The 18846-nt window shown below is 31.0% G+C and overlaps 2 protein-coding genes and 1 long non-coding RNA gene across 3 annotated transcripts; 2 read left to right on the plus strand and 1 right to left on the minus strand.

Moving 5' to 3' along the window:
- Positions 1–1786: 1786 nt before the first annotated feature.
- Positions 1787–2254, plus strand: LOC126553437 (uncharacterized). The gene is made up of 4 exons (XR_007606548.1): positions 1787–1831; positions 1913–1978; positions 2055–2113; positions 2200–2254. It is a non-coding gene; the product is annotated as an uncharacterized LOC126553437 (long non-coding RNA).
- A 4183-nt stretch (positions 2255–6437) lies between these two features.
- LOC126553428 (uncharacterized) lies at positions 6438–7602 on the minus strand. The gene is made up of 3 exons (XM_050208594.1): positions 7470–7602; positions 6709–7392; positions 6438–6644 (listed from the first exon to the last, which is right to left on the minus strand). The coding sequence occupies exons 1-3, from the start codon at positions 7521–7523 to the stop codon at positions 6438–6440; spliced, it is 945 nt and encodes a 314-aa protein (XP_050064551.1). The 5' UTR covers positions 7524–7602.
- Positions 7603–10004: 2402 nt separating this feature from the next.
- On the plus strand, positions 10005–11691 carry LOC126553436 (uncharacterized). The gene is made up of 5 exons (XM_050208601.1): positions 10005–10290; positions 10561–10647; positions 10761–10907; positions 11067–11132; positions 11378–11691. The coding sequence occupies exons 1-5, from the start codon at positions 10005–10007 to the stop codon at positions 11689–11691; spliced, it is 900 nt and encodes a 299-aa protein (XP_050064558.1).
- The last annotated feature ends 7155 nt before the right edge of the window (positions 11692–18846 follow it).

Consider the following 18846-nt stretch of genomic DNA (forward strand, 5'->3'; position numbering starts at 1 on the left):
CACTATATTTTATTTATTCATAACCTAAATTCTAAAATGTGTAAAAATTGATTCTTGGCTATGAGAATAAATAAAGTCTAAAATGTATACTGCCCTGCTAAGCAAAAGTGCCGTAAAACTCAATTCTTATTTTTGAGAAAAATGAATGTTTGTTTTTTTAATTTTATTATAACTTTATTATTTGTTATCCCAATTAATTTAGTATAATACATATTCACCTTTATAGTTTTTTTACGAGGAATGCAATGAAATAATAAAATAAAACTTTTATCCATATGTTACATGAATAAAAGTTATTTTGATGTTATTACTTAGAGCCATAAGCCGTAAATATACCACTATTTACTAAATAAAAATGTCGTAAGTCAATTTTCGGCATTATTGCTTAATAATTATAATTGTCTATAGATATAATTACTTGAACTAATGGCCGTAAATAATTTTATATTTATTATGATAGATATTATATCTTGGTTAGTAGATACTATAACTTGGGTATAACTTGGGTAGAACATAGAAATATTAGCAAAAATGCCGTATCTATCAAAATATTTACGGCGTTTATGCTTAGTAAATGTATGATACGGCGTTCTTACTTAGTAGTTCTAATTTTCTTCGTTACTTACGGCATTTCTAAATAACGTTTTATGTGTTTGTAGCCTATTTAATGTGATTTTGGGGGTATTTTTTCTACAGAGAATGTGTAAAATGTGTTTACCGATCAGATGCCGTATCTATCTAATTTTTTTTTTTTTTCGAGTTACGGCACTTTTGCTTAGCAGGGCAGTATAGTGGTCTGTGACGTATCGAAAGTTCTCAAAGTAGTTCACAGTGTCAAAAAAAATTAAACCACTGATTTAAATATCTTTCAAAATAGTATAGACATAGTAATTTGTATTTTATACTCAGTTCATTTATTTTACTAATTTTAATCTCAAAATATTATCCAATAAGATATATTTGTGTGACATTGTCACTGATGTCATGAATACCTGTACGGGATCCCTTGCCCAACAATTAAATTAACTCACGATAAGTACACACTGTTAAGCATTATACATACTTTTTTTGTATAATATGTAAATAAAAAACAACGGTCATCTTTTAAAATTATATAGATTACTTTTTCCTGTATTGTCTACATACTTCTTTTGGTATTATAAATATTAATCACATATCATACAATCATGTGTTTATTTTAATAAATACACATCAATGTTTCTTTTTATACAACCATTTATTTATGTACTGAAATACTATTGTACAGTAATGAAATAATGAAACTACAAAATAAAATATCAATGCCCCAATGCACATTTAATTTATTATTAATTTTTATTATGAATAATTTAAAAAATATTGATGTAATTTTCATGAAATTAAATTAATTTTATAATAAAAATAAATTAAATAAGCATTATTTAGGGAGTTTTATTTAAATGTATGTATTATCTCATCAAGATGATTAGATTAAAAATATATTTATTATCTTATGTAGATACCTAATTATTTTATTTTTATGATCTTAACTCTATTCATATGCTAAACAAAATACCATCATTCAAAATTTGTGGACCTTAAATGATTTATAATTTATTAACAATATCAACTTTGAAATTATATATTTAATATAGTTATTTATGTATTATATAGATGTCTACAATTGTGAATAATTACTATTATGGGGGTGCTGCCCCCATAAGCGAAGAAAAAAAAATAGTAAGCATGAAAAAGTAAATTATTTAACTTCAAACTGATTAATTTCTATTTTTTTTTTTTTTTTTAGATGACAATCAACAAAAGGTTGAAAAAAAAAATAATAAAAAACCAAGTATGTATATTGTATACCTATTGAGTATGCTATGTGATTAATTTCACATACCTAATTTATTTAATTTTTTTTTTTTTTAAGAATGTAAGATATGTAAAAAAAAACATTTCGGCAAATGCCGAAATCAACAGGCCAATAAAAATAAAAGTTAGTATACCTATATTGGATATTAAATTTTAATTAATTAAGCAATAATTAACATGTATTTTGTTGTTTAAATCAGAATGTGATATATGCAATGGTAGCCACAGAGGCCAATGCTGGTGGCGGAATGAAAAGCCGGTAATTATTGAATTCAATAAAACAGTTTTCTGACTAGGTGCAATTTGAATATGATTATTTTAATAATACAATTTTTTAAATTTTAGAAAACAAAAACCAAGGACCTGCGAGCGGTCCTTGATGCAAAAAAAAAAGAACTGGTAAGTTTTTTTTTTTTAATACTTAAATATCACTATGCACATATCGAATTTTAAATACAATAATATTTATACTAAGTTCCTGTTAATTATAATCAAACCATGTCTTCATTTAATTTATTTATCAGTGGAATATCCAAGAGAAAAGTTCAAACTTCAGGAAATATTAAATTACTCTATAGTTAATTAAATAATAGGTATATGATAGTGCAATTATTGATATTGCAATTCAATTGAAATCATGGGCGCCCATTGGGGGGGCAAGATAGGGCACTTGCCCCCCTGAACAAAAAATATTATGGACTTGTAGCTCAATAAATATTACCATAATATTATTATTATCTTTATTAACTTACATTTGAGAATTTTTTTTATTTTGACACCCCCCCCCCCCTAAAATGTTACCTATGGACGCCCATGATTGAAATAACTAAAATGGCTCACTTTTGGTTTTCATAATCACACAATATCAAAATACATTCCACATTCAGACTCTCAAATATTTGCAACCAAACATTAAATGTGTATTTATTAAGGATTTTTTTTGTAATGTAACTAAACAACCACCCTCTCTCCCAAAAAAAATTCTGAATATCACTGATGTTCATAAAAAAAAAAAAAATAGGATAACTATCAACTTCAAACACCACAATAGTGTACCACTAAAGAATATGTGTATACACTGAAGAATAAGTTTATTAAAAATATTATGTCATAGTCAAACTAAGCATTTTACTAAATGACAATTAGTCAAATAAGTTCATTTTTTATTCAATTTCACTACCAGTCTAAACATTTAGTTAAATGATTTTAAGAAATTAAAAAATATAACGATATTTTCTATTAATTATTAGGTACTAATTAATTTATATATTATATAAAAAAAAAAACCATTAGTGATGATAGTGAAATTATACAAAAAAGTAATTTAATAAAATGTCTGATTTGACTATATGCCTATCACATATACACTATTCATAAAACTATAGAAAATACAAAATATTATCTAATTCTGTTGTAGAACAAAGAAGAAAGTAACAACATGGAGGTGGAGGAGGACCAGGAGGTCCGACTTATGTCTTTCGAATAAAAAAAAAAAAAAAAAAAATCGTTTTAGTTTTTTTTTTTTTTTTACATCCTACCTATCTACCTATATTCATCATGGATCATTAAAAAAAAAAAATTCTACCTATAAAAATTACAAAATTTTATAGTACCTGTTCTTATTATACGTTGACTAGTTGGTTGTGAATGAGTTGCTGGTTGAAGCAGGCAGATATGCTAGCCAGCATAACGTATGCAGACATGCACTAATAAATAAATACACTTTTTTAAATCTGCTTCCTCAGGGTTATAGGACCTGAAAATGTAGGTGAATTATGTTAATGAGTAAGTCAAAGACAAATGTGTCAAAAATTGTAACTCTCAGTGTAGGTATACCAATAAAGTTCTCGTCGAAAAGAGTATAACATTGTTAATAATACTTACCTATACATTGTGCTATTTCAATTATTGCATTGAAATGTCTAGTCCATAGTAAAGTTGCCCATAATCACATCGGTTGGAGTAGGAAGTTTATAATTTATTGGCCAAAATATATTTTATTTCGACAAAACAATTTCAATGAAAAAAAAAATAATAATAATAAAATAAAAAAATCACACGTGCAGGCTACAATTAATATTCGATTCACAACCAGATTACCAGAAACCACTATTAAACAAATTAAAATTTAAAAAGTAAACATACCTTGACGAAATGAGAGGTATTATAGGTTATTATATTAAATATAATATAATATTATAAGTCTATGAATATACTCCGGAATATACCATTACAATTAACTAAATATTTTGATTTTTGATAATCACAATGTAGGTACACTATAAAAATAATTTGAGCATAGCGACTGTCAGTGAAATATTCAAATATCACGTACCTATAACATAGAGTAATACTACTACTATATAATAATAGTACTCTATGACCTACCTATAATGTATAAACTTACTATAAATGTATAATAATATAACATTATTTTCGAAAATTTTAAATTACATATTGGTACCACTGTATAGATTATAATGTTCAAACCACGAATTAAAATAATATACTGGATACCCAACGAGAGGTGATAAGGAGCTCCCAAAGTGACTTTTCATGTACAAAGGACTACTAGCGCTTCAAGGGAATTCAAAATATACTAATGTCGTTGTAATCAGGAATTGAATTATATAATATATATATTTCCTAGAAGTTTTATTAATTAATTTAATTCGTGGAATTTAAACGTTGACGGTAAATTATCTTGAAAAAAGTCGCCACTAATATGATTACAAGTGCTAGGTGTAGTTTGCAACAGCTGTTTTAGCGAGTCAATTTGGGTACCAGAAAAATGGTAGTTTGTATAGGTCGTTGGGTATCCACTATATTTTAATTCGTGGTTCAAACCACGGACTAAGCTGATATTATCCATGTACTCAACGTTTATAGATTATTCAAAATTTGAACTTCAAATGCTAATAAAAAAAAATTGTGCCTATGTATTATTATAATTTTTTAATCACTATAAGAATAACATATGAGGAACTTTGTATAAAATTTACAAGTATTTTGATAGGGCCAAAAAGATTTTATCGACACATAAAAAAACAATTTTCAGAAAAATTGAAAATTTCAGTTGTCTATAAATAGCTCAAAAAAAAGTCAAAATATCTTGAAAATTAAATCACGTAAAGAAAACGCTAATCTTAATAACTGGTAAAATTTTCAAGTATCTACGACTTATAGTTTTTGAATAATAAAAAATATTTAAAATCGTTTGAGGATAAATCGTTATCGTTACGCGATTTCGTTAAAATTTAAAATTCAAACGCACTTAAAATTTTTCCTATAATGATGCTTCGAGTTTTCTCTATAGCTACTTGAAGGAAAACTTATGGAAAACTTAGTGTTGTATTTTTAATCCTTAGTTATAAACACAAAAAATTTTATGATTTTTCAACTTCAAATAATTTGCAAATATTCATGCTTTTGACGAATTTTTGTAAATATTTGAACTTTAAATGCTAATAAAAAAAAATTGTGCCTATGTATTCTTATAAGTTTTTAATCACTATAAGAATAACTTATGAGGAACTTTGTATTAAATTTTCAAGTATTTTGATAGGGCCAAAAAATTTTTATCGACACTTCAAAAATATTTTTTCAGAAAAATTGAAAATTTCAGTTGTCTATAAATAGCTCAAAAAAAGTCAAAATATTTTGAAATTTAAATCACGTAAAGAAAACGCGAATCTTAATAACTGGTAAAATTTTCAAGTATCTACGACTTATACTTTTTAAATAATAACAAATATCAAAAATCGTTTGAGGCTAAACTGCTATTTAACGCGGTTTTTGTAAAAATTTAAATTTCAAACACTCATAAAAATTTTTTGTCTGAATCCGGTAGAGTTTTTTTTACAGATAATTGAAGAAAAATGTATGGAGAACCTTGTACCAAATTTTCAAAACTTAGTTATAAAAGAAAAAAATTTTATGATTTTTCAACTTCAAAATTACTTGCAAATTTTCGCGTTTTCGACAGATTTCGTAAAAATTTGAACTAAAAACGCTTATAAAAAAAAATTGTGACTAACGATTTTTAATTTTTTTTTAGCTACATTAAAAACAACTCATAAGGACCCTTGTATTAAATTTTCAAAACTTTTTGGTCATCCAAAAATTTTTATCGACACTTTAAAAAAAATTTCTCAAAAAAATCGAAAATTTCAGTGGTCTATAAATAACTCAAAAAAAGTCAAAATTTTTTGAAAATTTAACTATATACGGATACTACTGACATTAACATTTGGTGAAAATTTCAAGTATTTTCAGTGATTAGTTTTTGAATTACAACCATAAAAAAAAATCGATTTGGTCGAAAACTGGTTTTGCGTAAAAATTGCCGTTTTTCCGTCATTTTTTTTTTGTTTTTCTCGATTTTTTTGAAAACTGTTTTAAAATGTTAACTTTTTACCTCTATAATGCACCAAGGATATTCACTTTTACATCGGAAACCACCCCCATTGTTTGAAATTGGAGCATTATTTCGACTAGTTATGCTGTACACAGACACAAAAAAAAAAAAAACAAAAAAAAAAAAAACATACATCATTGTAAAATCAATACATTCATCACTTCGTTCAGAATCTAATAACCCTCTCTTCAAACATATCATCCGATAGCTTGTTGGATTTTGGTAAATTGGTCATGGTTGCATATGAAAATAATCTTTCGACCGGAGCTGATGACGGCAGTGGCGTATTATAGCATAAAAATATTTCTTTGATTGGTGGATACTGCTGAAGTATTGACAGATCTTGAGATAAGTTGTTGAAAAATTGTACGATCTAAAATTTAAAATTCGAGTAATAATTATTAAATTACAATTTATAATTAGGTATACTAATGTACCTGTATTTCTGCCTCTGATGTTGCAGAGCGTCTACTTTGTTGAGCATTACTGCCAGTGCTCACTAATGGGTCAAAGTTAAAAAAATCGTGAGATTCCTCATTTGATTGTGTATACAATTCCGTTAATTCTGAATCCGTTGATGACATAATATTTATTTCTTCTATTTTATTAGCTACAGCTGTATTAAATATTTTATGAAGTCGATCAATATGTGAAGAGTCAATGCAACTTAGCCAACGGTTTTTAAATTTAGGATGGGACAGTGCAGCAATTGCAGCGTTATCTGCTTCAATTGTATTTAAATTTACTAAATTAGAAAACCTTTTTGTAATATTTGTAAGAATACTATTCACTAAAGGTTCACAATATTTCCAATCATTTAGCAATAAATTTTGAACTTTACGGCGTAAACTAAATATGACTGGCAAAACAAAACCATAAAACATATTATTTTCGCCTTGGAGAATATCTAATGCCTCTGCTAAAGGACCGACGCATTTCAAATGTTCATCTATATAAATATACTCCAAATCTTTTAACATGTTATTCTTTAATCCTAATGCTTCGAATAACTCACAATTTTTCTCCTTATTTTTTAAAATTTGTTTTAACGAGTCATATAAAGAATTCCAACGCGTATCTCCAGGTCTTGATAATTGATGACCTAATGTCTGTAATATGATCTAAAAAAATTGAGTGTCAATTTGTGATTATTAAACAATATAAAAGTAAATGATACTGTAAAACACAAAAAATTTACCTCAGCAGATTTTGGCCTATATGAAGCATTCCATAATAATGTACACTTTTTCATAACCGAAGTGTGTATTTCATTTAGTTGTGAGTTTTGCGGCGATCGAATAGTTTTAATTAAATCAGTTGTAACAAAAAGGCTCAATGTATGAGCACAACATCTTAAATGTCGAGGTAGCCATGGACTATTTTCAAGTTCCTCTGTTGTTTCTGCTGAATTATAAGTTATTTGTTCATCGTCCCGTCCCTGGCTATCTACCGGTGCATCACTACATAAATCTATATTTTCATATACACTATCTTCAACATTATCAAAGTGAGTTAATTTAACACCAAACGCTTTAAACGCCTTGACAAAATTACTACCATTGTCAGTTATTGTTGCGATTATCTATAAATTAGTAAATAGGGAAAATATTAACGATACTTGTATTTAAATTATTTTTATTTAGGCACTATAACTTATAAGCAGCCATTCACTAAACTAAAAATTTTAATAAATCATTGAATTAAAACAATTATTTTCATAATTGTATGTTGTAAGCACCTTCACCCTCCTATGATTTATATCTATGTATACAGAGGCTTCACTGTAGTATACATACAAAAGTATTAAAATATTATATTACTACTAAATTATTAATATTATTACTAACCTTATTAGAATCCAAATTGTATTCTAAATGTATGTCTTGTAATATATCACCAATTCTATCATAACTATGCGTTCCACGAAATCTGCGACAAGCCAAACTCGATGATCGCCGTTCGAAATTATCGACATCGATCCAATGTATTGTTACGCCCAAAAAATTTCTTTTTTTTGATTACCAGACATCAGTTGTCGTACATACATATTTTATATCCTTAATGTCATTTATAATTTTTTCTTTATTGTCTTCGAACAAATTGTGTATTTTTCTCCCAAGATTTCGTCGACTAGGAACATTAATTTTTTTAGTGATTCCAATATTTTCAAATATTTTTTTGAAAAATGGGTTTTCTACAGTTCTTAATGGGACCATTGAATGTATAATAAAATTGGTAACATCTTTGTCAAATTGGTCTTGGGTATATTTATCACGATGTACTCTACTAACTGCATTATCATTATCCTTGATTTTTAATCGTTTTTCTGATAAATAATTTTCATATGAATCAATAACGGATTGATCATGTCTTCTTTTGAGATGAGATTTAAAATTGGACGTTGAATATAATGATCCTTTTATTTCAACATGACGTGGCTCACATGTTACGCATGTAGCGATTACTTTATTTTTGTCTATTTTAGATTTTATTTTAAAAAACTTACCATCTAAAACGGACATAATAGAATCAGTCATTTCAGACACTTCAGTATTATCCTCGGACCTCGGTTGACTATTTTGTGTTGAAATTATTGAATCTTCGCTACGTACATTCAAGGAATTCATATTAAAATAAATTGATATTTTAAATTAAGCTTAACACCACTGTCACACATTCATACACTCGCGCATAGAACAACTAATGAGGCAACATGACACAAGTAATATCATAAGATAATCTTTAAAGTTTACGCAGTACAAAGTACATCATTCTGATAAACCACATTTTCGATGTTTAAATATCATAATATGAAACAGATAATTTCTATAGCCACAAGCCTATACGTTTATATTTTTGTGTAGATCTCTATATTTGAACTTATAAATATGAGAGACAACATATGAGTATGTAACTTATAGTACCTATAATATATAATATTATATACAATAATAGCTACATGTCTATATCCAAAAACTAAATGGTATTTGGGTGTATCGTGTATGGCATGTGCATGTGCTAATGCCTAATGAAATAAAACAATATTCTAGTATGCCGTGCAGATCACGCTATGGCTATAATATGCTCCTCGTATTCGAGGACGTTTTGAAATTATCAAAATAATTTTTATTTGAATAATAACGTTTGAAAATTATTTGAACAATAACGTTTGGAAATTATTCGAATAATTTTTCATTCAAATAATAACGTTTGAAAATTATTCGAACAATAACGTTTGGAAATTATTCGAATAATTTTTCATTCGAATAATAACGTTTGGAAATTATCCGAATATTTTTTTATTCGAATAATAACGTATGAAAATTATTCGAATAATTTTTTATTCGAATAATTAGTTATGAAAATCATTCGAATAATTTTTTATTTGAATAAATATTTATTCGAATAATTATCTAGATAAAATTTTGCCCAACTCTGTTGATAGTTCACCAGTTTATAATTGTTTTTTTGTATAAATATACAACATCTATGTGCCAATTTAAATTGATTAAATTTACACTTAACATTATAATATTATGGTTTCAAGTTATTGGATACAGACAAGAGGACCAGAAGTTTTTTCGGTTCACGGTGTTCCTCGAAGAACCAATAATAATATTGAGTCATTCCATAGCCAGCTTAAAGAAAAATTCCAAACTGTTCATCCTAATCTGTGGACATTTTTAGGTGATTGATTTAAATTTAATTAAATGTACTAGATTTAATACAATTTATGTTAATAATCAATTATGTTTTTTTTGTTTTTGTTACTGAAAAATTAGAACATCTAAGCAATTTAAGTAAAAAAAACCATATTATTATTCAACAACTGGAAAGAGGTCAGAGAGTTACACGTCACATCAAAATAAAATATTTGGCAAACTCTGAGCGAATTATGACTGCTACAAGACAGCTAACTCTTGGTACTATCACTGTTAAAGAGTTTCTTTTGCAATGCTCGCATAGCGCAGAAACTTATCTGAGACAAGAAATTAATTGGCATAATAATATCGAACAAGGTATAGTAGTATAGTATATAGTAAAGTTTTTTTTGGGAAAATGTTACTCATGTGATTTTAATTTAATCTCTATAGAATATAACATTCCTTGTAACTCTTTCACTGACTTTACCGATTTATTTTCATTGCAATGTAAAATAAATAATAAATATTGTTTGATGCAACTATGCATGTATCTCTGTAATCACTCAGCCTAATTATGTCACTGTATAGTGCTTTTCATATATTACTACTTTTATTTACATATATTTATGCTCAATATTTTATTAGATAAAAATATGCAAGCCAGTGACCATCAAGAAGATGAAGTCATGCAGGTCAATGTTCATCAAGATGATAATAATGAAAGAAGTAATGGTATTTTAATATAAATTGTTAATTTACATTTTATACACCTAAAACAGATATAGAATAAACATTAAAATATATGTTACTTATATACAAATTTTTTTTCAAAAAAATTTTTTTAGATGTGATAGTTTATGACCAAATCGAACCTCTACAACACGTGGACAATGTAATTGAGAACGACAATGATTCTGATGACAGTGTATATTTTCCATTTTTAAGACCTCAAATAAGGAGAATAGAAAGAAATGAATCTGTAGTGAATGACGGTAATATATATATAATATGTAATAATACCTAGTTAGTAATTTATTATGGACCAAGGTCCATAACATTAATTATTTGTTACCTAACTTATGTAATCCAACTTAACTTTTTAGCTTGTTTATGCCAGGCGGCTCGTATTGAAAATTATAACTATTTTTTAGGTATAAATATAAATCATGAACCTCTAAATAATGAAAATGGATCTCCTTCACATCAAGAAATTCACTGTAAGTTAATTTACTATGCCTTTGATTTTGATTTTTATCATGATGAGCATATTTTAATTTAACCTAATTTGTCTTATTTTTAACCATTAATAACATTAAATCTATCTAGCCATTAAAGCATTTTTAGCAATTCTGAACTTTTCAAGGCAAATTTCAATGTATATTTTGCCAGTTTTTAGTGCAAAAGTTGATGCTTATTTAGGAATCCCGGGTCATAGTAATATTAATACTGATATTAATTATAGGGAACGAAGAAGATTTCATTATACCTGAAGAATTAGATCCAGGCATTATTTATATGATGGAAACAGAAAAAAATAGGAGAATTTTGGAAATGCAAAATTTACCTTATGTCCAAGTCCAAGTACCTGAAATTCTTCCTGCTGTTGAAACAGGAAACCAAGTAAATATGTGTGTTGCTTGTCTTGATGCAGAAAGTACTCACGCCTTGTCTCTATGTGGACATAAATCTTTATGTTTAGTGTGTTTAGAATCATTAGTTTCAGAACGCTGTCCAATATTTAACAGTATATTCACTTCATATTTACGCATTTGGTAGTGTAAATATTATTTTTCATAAAAAAATGTTATTTGTTGATAATTATTATTATATTTACTTTGCTTATTAAATAACATGGAATTGTATAAAGGAAATTTATAATATGTACACAAGTAGTAAAATATTAAAAGATATTTTGTAAAAATAATGATTATATTGCATATTTGTTTCTGAGTTTGAGCTTGAAGCGTTTAATGTATCATAGTTATCCTTACTTTAGACCCTATATGTCTGTGCCAATATAATCCTGTGAAAGCTTATGTACTACAAAGGTAATATATTTATTTATGGCCGACTAGGACATTAAGGGCCTGTGATGTGCTCTATGTGACTTTTTTAGGTCACTTGCTCCAGTTCTCCACAACTTTTATTTAAATAATATTTTATTTTATCTTTTGTTTGAAAATACCGATTTAGGTGTACTGTTTGACTCAATTTTTAATAGACATTATTAAAATATTTCAAAAAAATCATCATCCATTCTTGGATTTATTACTAGGACATGTAAGGATTTTTAAAATCCCATTACATAATTAAATTTCCCATTTCAACTTAATATTTCTTTTCAGTATGATCTACTCTTGAATATAATTCTATTATCAGGTCACCTTCTGCAAATATTCATAATACAATGCCTTGAAGCAATCCAAAATTGTTTCTTTCGTTTTGTATCCTACAAATGTAGTAACAGCAACCATATTCACCATATAAGCTGTTAATAGACACACAAAAATATATGAGCAATCTTTTCCGAACAAACATACTTGATTTAAATTCTTATTTAGATTGTTCAAGTGCCACAGATTATCCAGAATTGGTTAGTTTTATAAATTTGTATAATTGTATGTCCCTCCACTAGATCTACTTATACTTTTCAAAATCACTTACACAGAACTAACTATACCATAAATGCTCTTTTAAATAGATTAGCTTATAATACCCAAATTGATTTTTTGGATTTTAATTCTTGAGTGTTTTTGTGATGATATTAATAGATATCATCAATAATAACATTTTCTATTATACTGTTGATTGGAGGGGGGGCTATATAAATCAGGAAAATATTTAACAGGAAAAAAAATTGGAATTGTTTTTTTGTATGGAATGTTATTTCCACAGAATGATATAATTTAGTAATAGAATAGAATAGTAATTATAGGTATAGGTATCGTATATAAATATACTAATTATATACCTAATAATTAATTATATAAAGAGGGAATGCACATTTACAATATATAATATTACATAGGTATTTAACAAAATTATATTTATATTTTTAAAAAAAATGTAGGTTATAGAAAAACCTAGCTGTCTTAAATATATTTTTAAAAGTTTGACTATCAATAAGTTTACATCAAGTTCTACAAAGACATGAAACTAGACTATTGGATCATCAAATCTCTCGCTAATAGAATTCTCAAATATGTATAAAAAATTGAGCATGACTAAATAGAACTCTTTAGTCATGGTACTGAGTACCTATTGAGTTATGTAGGGTAAGTGAGTTATAGTGAACCAAGTTTTCGCGTACACACGGTATATAATATGAAAACAATGGTTTCAATAAAAATATTTGTAATATAAAATATACCTTTTGATTTGTATTTAAAATTAAAATATTTTTGTGTTGAAACCCGGCACACCACGTACCTCTATTTACGTAAGGGCGCTGAATTTTTATTAGCCTTGGGCGTCAAATTTCCCAAATATGGCACTGGGTGAACAGCTAACGATAATTTTATCATGTTTATCATAGACAATATAAAATAATTATAAAGTTTAAATAAAAATTAAATAATTAAATTTTTTTCCAAAAAAAAAAAAAACTGAAATAGAGTTGAATTTTTAAATATTTATTTATATTTTAGGAAACAATTGAATAATATTTTTTTTGGGGGGGGGGGGCTATTACAAATTGCGCTTATGCCCCCCCACCAATGAGCGCCCATGTCTACCTATCTATTTTTCAATGGTTTTAATTGGCAATTTTTACATAAAATGCCTATTTCCAGCCCCTTAATAACTATTTTATTCCTGTAAAGTATTTTTCCCGTGTTATATTTTCCTATGAGATACTTTCCTGTATAATATTTTCTTGTGTAATAATTTCCTGGTCTTAAAGTTCTTCGTTATTGTTTTTCCGAAACATTAATTCCTGTTAAATATTATTCTTGTGTAATATTTTCCTATTAAATATATTTCTAAGTATAATATTCCTGTATAATACTTTCCTGGATAATGTTTTCCTGAATTTATTTTTCCTATGTTAAACTTTCCCGATAGCACTATTTCTATGTAATATTTTCCTACATTTATTTTTTTTCCTATGATATATTTTCCCGATTACACTATTCCTATTTGTTATCTTATAAATATTATGTAAGCATGAGGGTGGCGACACTGAGGGATGTGACTGTGCACTGGACTGTTGGAGGGACAGAAGCCAGTTGTACGGTGGCGTCCGAGGTGTCGTTGCCTCAGTTGCCACTGTTGAGTTGTTCTGAATTGCTACATTGTGTTATTTTTTTTTTTTTTTTTATTGTTACGTTGTGGAAATAAAGTGATTTAATTAAATTAAATTTAATTTAACAACATCAGAAGTGGGATTTCTCTAATATTCGAAATACGGAGCGTACTCGCAAGTGCTCAACTGCGATTTAATTCGATTATTTGAGGTTAGAAAACGTGGTGTTGTGTACGCGCAATCGTTGACTGATAACGTGATAATACGCGTACCGTGATTGTGTTGATTGTTTACATTTAATGATTTAATGATAACGATAACGCTTACTAAAAGAGAATATGTCGAATACTGCCGATACTGGTCAAGGTAGTGCGCCGCAGGTGCCTGTAGCACCTACTTATAACCTATTATATTTTTTGACAAAGTTCAAATCCACATTCGTACGAGGACTACGTACCACCGATAGATGGAACCTAATGCAGAAAGTGTCCAACTTAAAGGCGAACATATAGTGGATTTCTTTCATGAAAAATTAAGACTGTGTCGAGAACTGAAATTGACGTTCGACGAAATTAAGGACCACATACTTCAAGGTGTGTACTCGAGGGAGTTGGCTCTTTTCGCGTTGAGAAGTAAACATGCAGACGAAAATGAGCTGCTCGGTGACTTACTAGAGTGGGAGCGATTAAATAATTTACGTGGTGAAATGGGTCGAAAAGACGAGTCAATTGACAAAAAGAGCGTAAAAGCGATATTTAATCCAAAAAGGACCGACAAAACCGTAACAACTTCCGTAAATAAAGCCGCGTTATACATAGTATCACATCGACGGGAGAATAAAGCAGCAAATGCAGAGGCGTCAAAAAAATAACAGGCTGAGTGCTGGTTTTGCAGTAAAAGTGGTCATGTCGCGCGCGACTGCTTCCAACGACGAGAGAAACTGGTGTGTTACGGCTGCAATGGTAAGGGTCACATGAAGGACTGTCCGGAAACCAAGGCGGAAACAAACGTGACTACAACAAGAACTGTGGTTGATGCACCACATCGGTACTTGAAGGACGGTGTCGTATTAGGTGCGACGGTCAGTTTGCTAGTAGACACTGATTCACATTACTCACTCATCAAACACAGCGTAGCCGAGCGAGTGGGGCTAACAATAGAGTATACTAAGCAACCGCTATACGGTATAGGTAGTGTGACTGTGACTACCACAACAACCATTGGAAAGGCATGGGATAGCATAGAAGTTGACGGCGTTGTAGCCGGACCGGTGACGTTACTGGTAGTACCCGACGATGCACAACGCACAGAACTAATGATAGGTAGAGGTTGGTTGGATCTACCTTACGTGACGTACTACAAAACTAGCAGCGATCTGGTCATCAAGAGAATCGACAGAAATTGTCTCACTTCGTCCGAAGGTAATGTGGACACGACAAATCATGATGATGCAATAGTGCATGCGGTGGAAATAGATGAGTCACGGGTCATGGAGCCACTGATCGAGGCGGACTTCAAGTATGTAAGCACGGAGGCAACAAGAGCTGAAAAGGATGAGTTGCTGGTGTTACTTAACAGTTACAGAGATGCATTTGCGAAAAATCTAAACGAACTTGGGTGCACTGACATGGCGGAGCTTCGCATAGACGAAGAGGTTGGCAGCAAACCTGTAACATGCAGGCCCTATAAAGTGTCATTGGCAGAACGTAAGGCTATGGCTGAAATAATTGCAGAGTGGAAATCCTGCGGAATAGTTACGGAGACACGATCTCCGTATGCGAGTCCCGTATTGTTAGTATCACAAAAGGGCGGCAAGTCGAGGTTGGTGGTAGACTACAGACGCTTGAACAGACAAACCCGTAGGCAAAACTTTCCACTACCAAGCATGGATGAGCAAATCAAATCACTTGGTACTGGACAATTGTTTGTACAATTAGATCTCGCAAATGGTTATTTCCAAGTGCCATTGGCGAAGGAGTTTAGAGAAAAGACCGCCTTTATTACACCAGACGACACAGGTGAGTTCACAAGGACACCATTCGGTCTAGCTGAAGCACCTGGCGAGTTTCAACGGTTGATGAACGTGGTGCTTGAAGAGCTCCGAGGTACATTGGTCAAAAGTTATTTGGATGACTGGGTGTTGGAGGCAAACGACTGGAAGGACATGCTGACAAAATTGGAGATGGTGTTGTTATGCCTAAGAAAGGCCAGACTAACGTTGAGACCCGGTAAGTGTGTGTTCGGCACTAAGGAAATCGAATTTTTGGTCTTCGTCATCACCAAGGGTGAAATCAAACCTGGAAGAGAGAAGGCTAGGTCGATTTCTGAATTTCCAAGACCTACTAACATTCATGAAATGCGACGATTCCTTGTCTTGACTAGTTTTTTTAGGAGGTTTGTGAAAGGATATGCTGTCCTCGCTGAACCATTAACACGACTAACGAAGAAGGATACGTCGTATACATGGGGAGAAGCACAGGAGAACGCCTTTGAGCAATTGAAGAAGGTGTTGTCTCAAGAGCCAGTCTTGAAGATGTTCAACCCAAATGCCGCAACGACCGAACTACACACAGATGCATGCGCATATGGCCTGGAAGGTATGTTGTTTCAGAGAGATGCACTAGGAGACAAGCTACGATTAGTGCACTGTGTCAGCAAAAGGTTAACCGAGGCAGAACAACACTATCATTCTAGCAAGCTGGAGCTCATGGCGATGGTATGGTCGGTGAAGCGCCTCAAGTCCTATTTGCTAGGAGTTCAATTTATTATATATACTGATTGCCAAGCGCTAACCTATTTAAATTCATATAAAATAAGTAACCCACAGATAGCGCGTTGGTATGACTTGCTACAAGAATATACGTTCGAGGTTAAATACCATGCAGGAACCAAGATGCAGCATGCTGATGCCTTGTCTAGAGCTCTACAAGCAGACCGCAACACGGAAGACACAGTAGAGGAATTGCTATGTAGTGATCTGGACGTATGCAATGTGCTGACAGTTGAAGATAAAGTTATGATGGCACAACGGTCAGACAGTGAAGTTAATGAAATAGTGAAAATGATGAACAAGCCTATAGAGGAAAGAACCAAGTATGAAAGCGAGAAAACAAAGTACTATGAAGTAAGAAATGGTCTATTGTATAGGTGCTATAAAGACAAATTGCTATTTCGAATGCCACGGAGCATGAGGAAAAGTATATTGGTGAGCGCACATGACTTAAACGGTCATCAGTCCGTGGATAAGACTGTGAGCCATGTGTTGCAAGATTATTGGTTCCCAGGATTACGTCGGTACGTAAGACAACACATTCACATGTGCTTGGAATGCTTAATGATGAAAACACCACGAGGAAGACGTCCCGGTTGTTGCATCCAATGTCTATAGGGCGAAGACCCTTTGAAATTGTACACGCTGATCACATAGGTCCTTTTGTGACCTGCCACCGAGGGAACAAGTATGTGTTAGTTTTGGTGGACAATTTCACTAAGTTTGTGTGTTTATTCGCAGCTGAGAACACAAGTGCGTTGTGTACGCTGGCGAAGGTGCAAAGTTTTGTGTCACAATATGGGCTGCCAAGGAGACTGATTACAGATAGAGGGACCTGTTTCACGTCAAGAGTCTTCACTGAGTACTGGGAGGACAATGGCATAATGCATGGGCTGACTTCAACCAGAAGACCACAAGCCAACGGGTAGTGCGAGAGAGTTAACGATGTGGTTACGTCAATGCTACGGACACAAGTCGAAAACCCTGAGGAGTGGAGCGACCTGCTGCCTATAGTACAAAGGCAGATAAACAATTCAGAGAGCAAGACCACCAGGAAAACTCCGTTCGAACTACTGCATGGTTATAGGCCACGTTATGATTTGGGTAACCTTAGAGAACTGTCCACCACTTCAGAAAATTGGACGTGTCCAGAAGTGCTGAGGGCAGAGGTACGTGAGGCCATGGAAAAGGAAAAAGAGCAAACGAAGTCCAGATTTGACAAACACAGACATGACCACACCAGGTATACTGTTGGAGAAGTAGTGGTCCTAAGCAGAGCACCAGTCCACACGGGAGAGTCTACGAAACTACAAGAGAAGTATAAAGGACCATTGGTAGTAACTGAGGTGTTACCAGGGGATGCCTATCGAGTTGCCCAGCTGGAAGAAGGAGCTAGGAGACATTTCACGACCACAGCACATGTAAGCCAGCTGAAGTCTTGGAAAATAGCACTCGAAGGAAGAGAGGATATGGTGGGAGACAACAAAGCTGACAAGGAGGTCAAAGGCAGGCCCCAGAGGGAGGTTAGGATGCCAAAACGGTTCCAGGGCTATCAAATGTATTAATGTTACTATATTATATCAACTCATGTGATACTATGTTGAAATTATATTATGAAAATTTTGTTAAACTATGTTGTGTAAACTAATGAAAGACTGTTAAAATTCAAATATGTTATACTAGAATTTGTTAATTATGCTAAATATTCAATTGCAAAATTTAAATATGTTATACTAGAATTTGTTAATTATGCTAATATTCAATTGCAAAGTTATATACGTTATGCTAAGAATCTGTTAATTATGTTATATTGTATTAACCTATAACCACAAGGGCCTAGTTCGAGGACGAATATGGGTCAGGAGTGGTCGGGTGTTATCTTATAAATATTATGTAAGCATGAGGGTGGCGACACTGA

The sequence above is a fragment of the Aphis gossypii genome, unplaced genomic scaffold (assembly GCF_020184175.1).
Source record: "Aphis gossypii isolate Hap1 unplaced genomic scaffold, ASM2018417v2 Contig00246, whole genome shotgun sequence".
Lineage (NCBI taxonomy): Eukaryota > Metazoa > Arthropoda > Insecta > Hemiptera > Aphididae > Aphis > Aphis gossypii.

Bases quoted from the DNA above. Each gene is read 5' to 3' on its own strand.
- LOC126553428 (XM_050208594.1), bottom strand. From the start codon at position 7,523: ATGAAAAAGTGTACATTATTATGGAATGCTTCATATAGGCCAAAATCT. The intron at 7,393-7,469 runs GTAAATTTTTTG...CAATTTTTTTAG, and splicing joins ATAGGCCAAAATCTGCTGAG to ATCATATTACAGACATTAGG. The intron at 6,645-6,708 runs GTACATTAGTAT...TTTAAATTTTAG, and splicing joins CATCAGAGGCAGAAATACAG to ATCGTACAATTTTTCAACAA.
- LOC126553436 (XM_050208601.1), top strand. From the start codon at position 10,005: ATGTTAATAATCAATTATGTTTTTTTTGTTTTTGTTACTGAAAAATTA. The intron at 10,908-11,066 runs GTAATATATATA...ACTATTTTTTAG, and splicing joins TGAATCTGTAGTGAATGACG to GTATAAATATAAATCATGAA. The intron at 11,133-11,377 runs GTAAGTTAATTT...TATTAATTATAG, and splicing joins TTCACATCAAGAAATTCACT to GGAACGAAGAAGATTTCATT.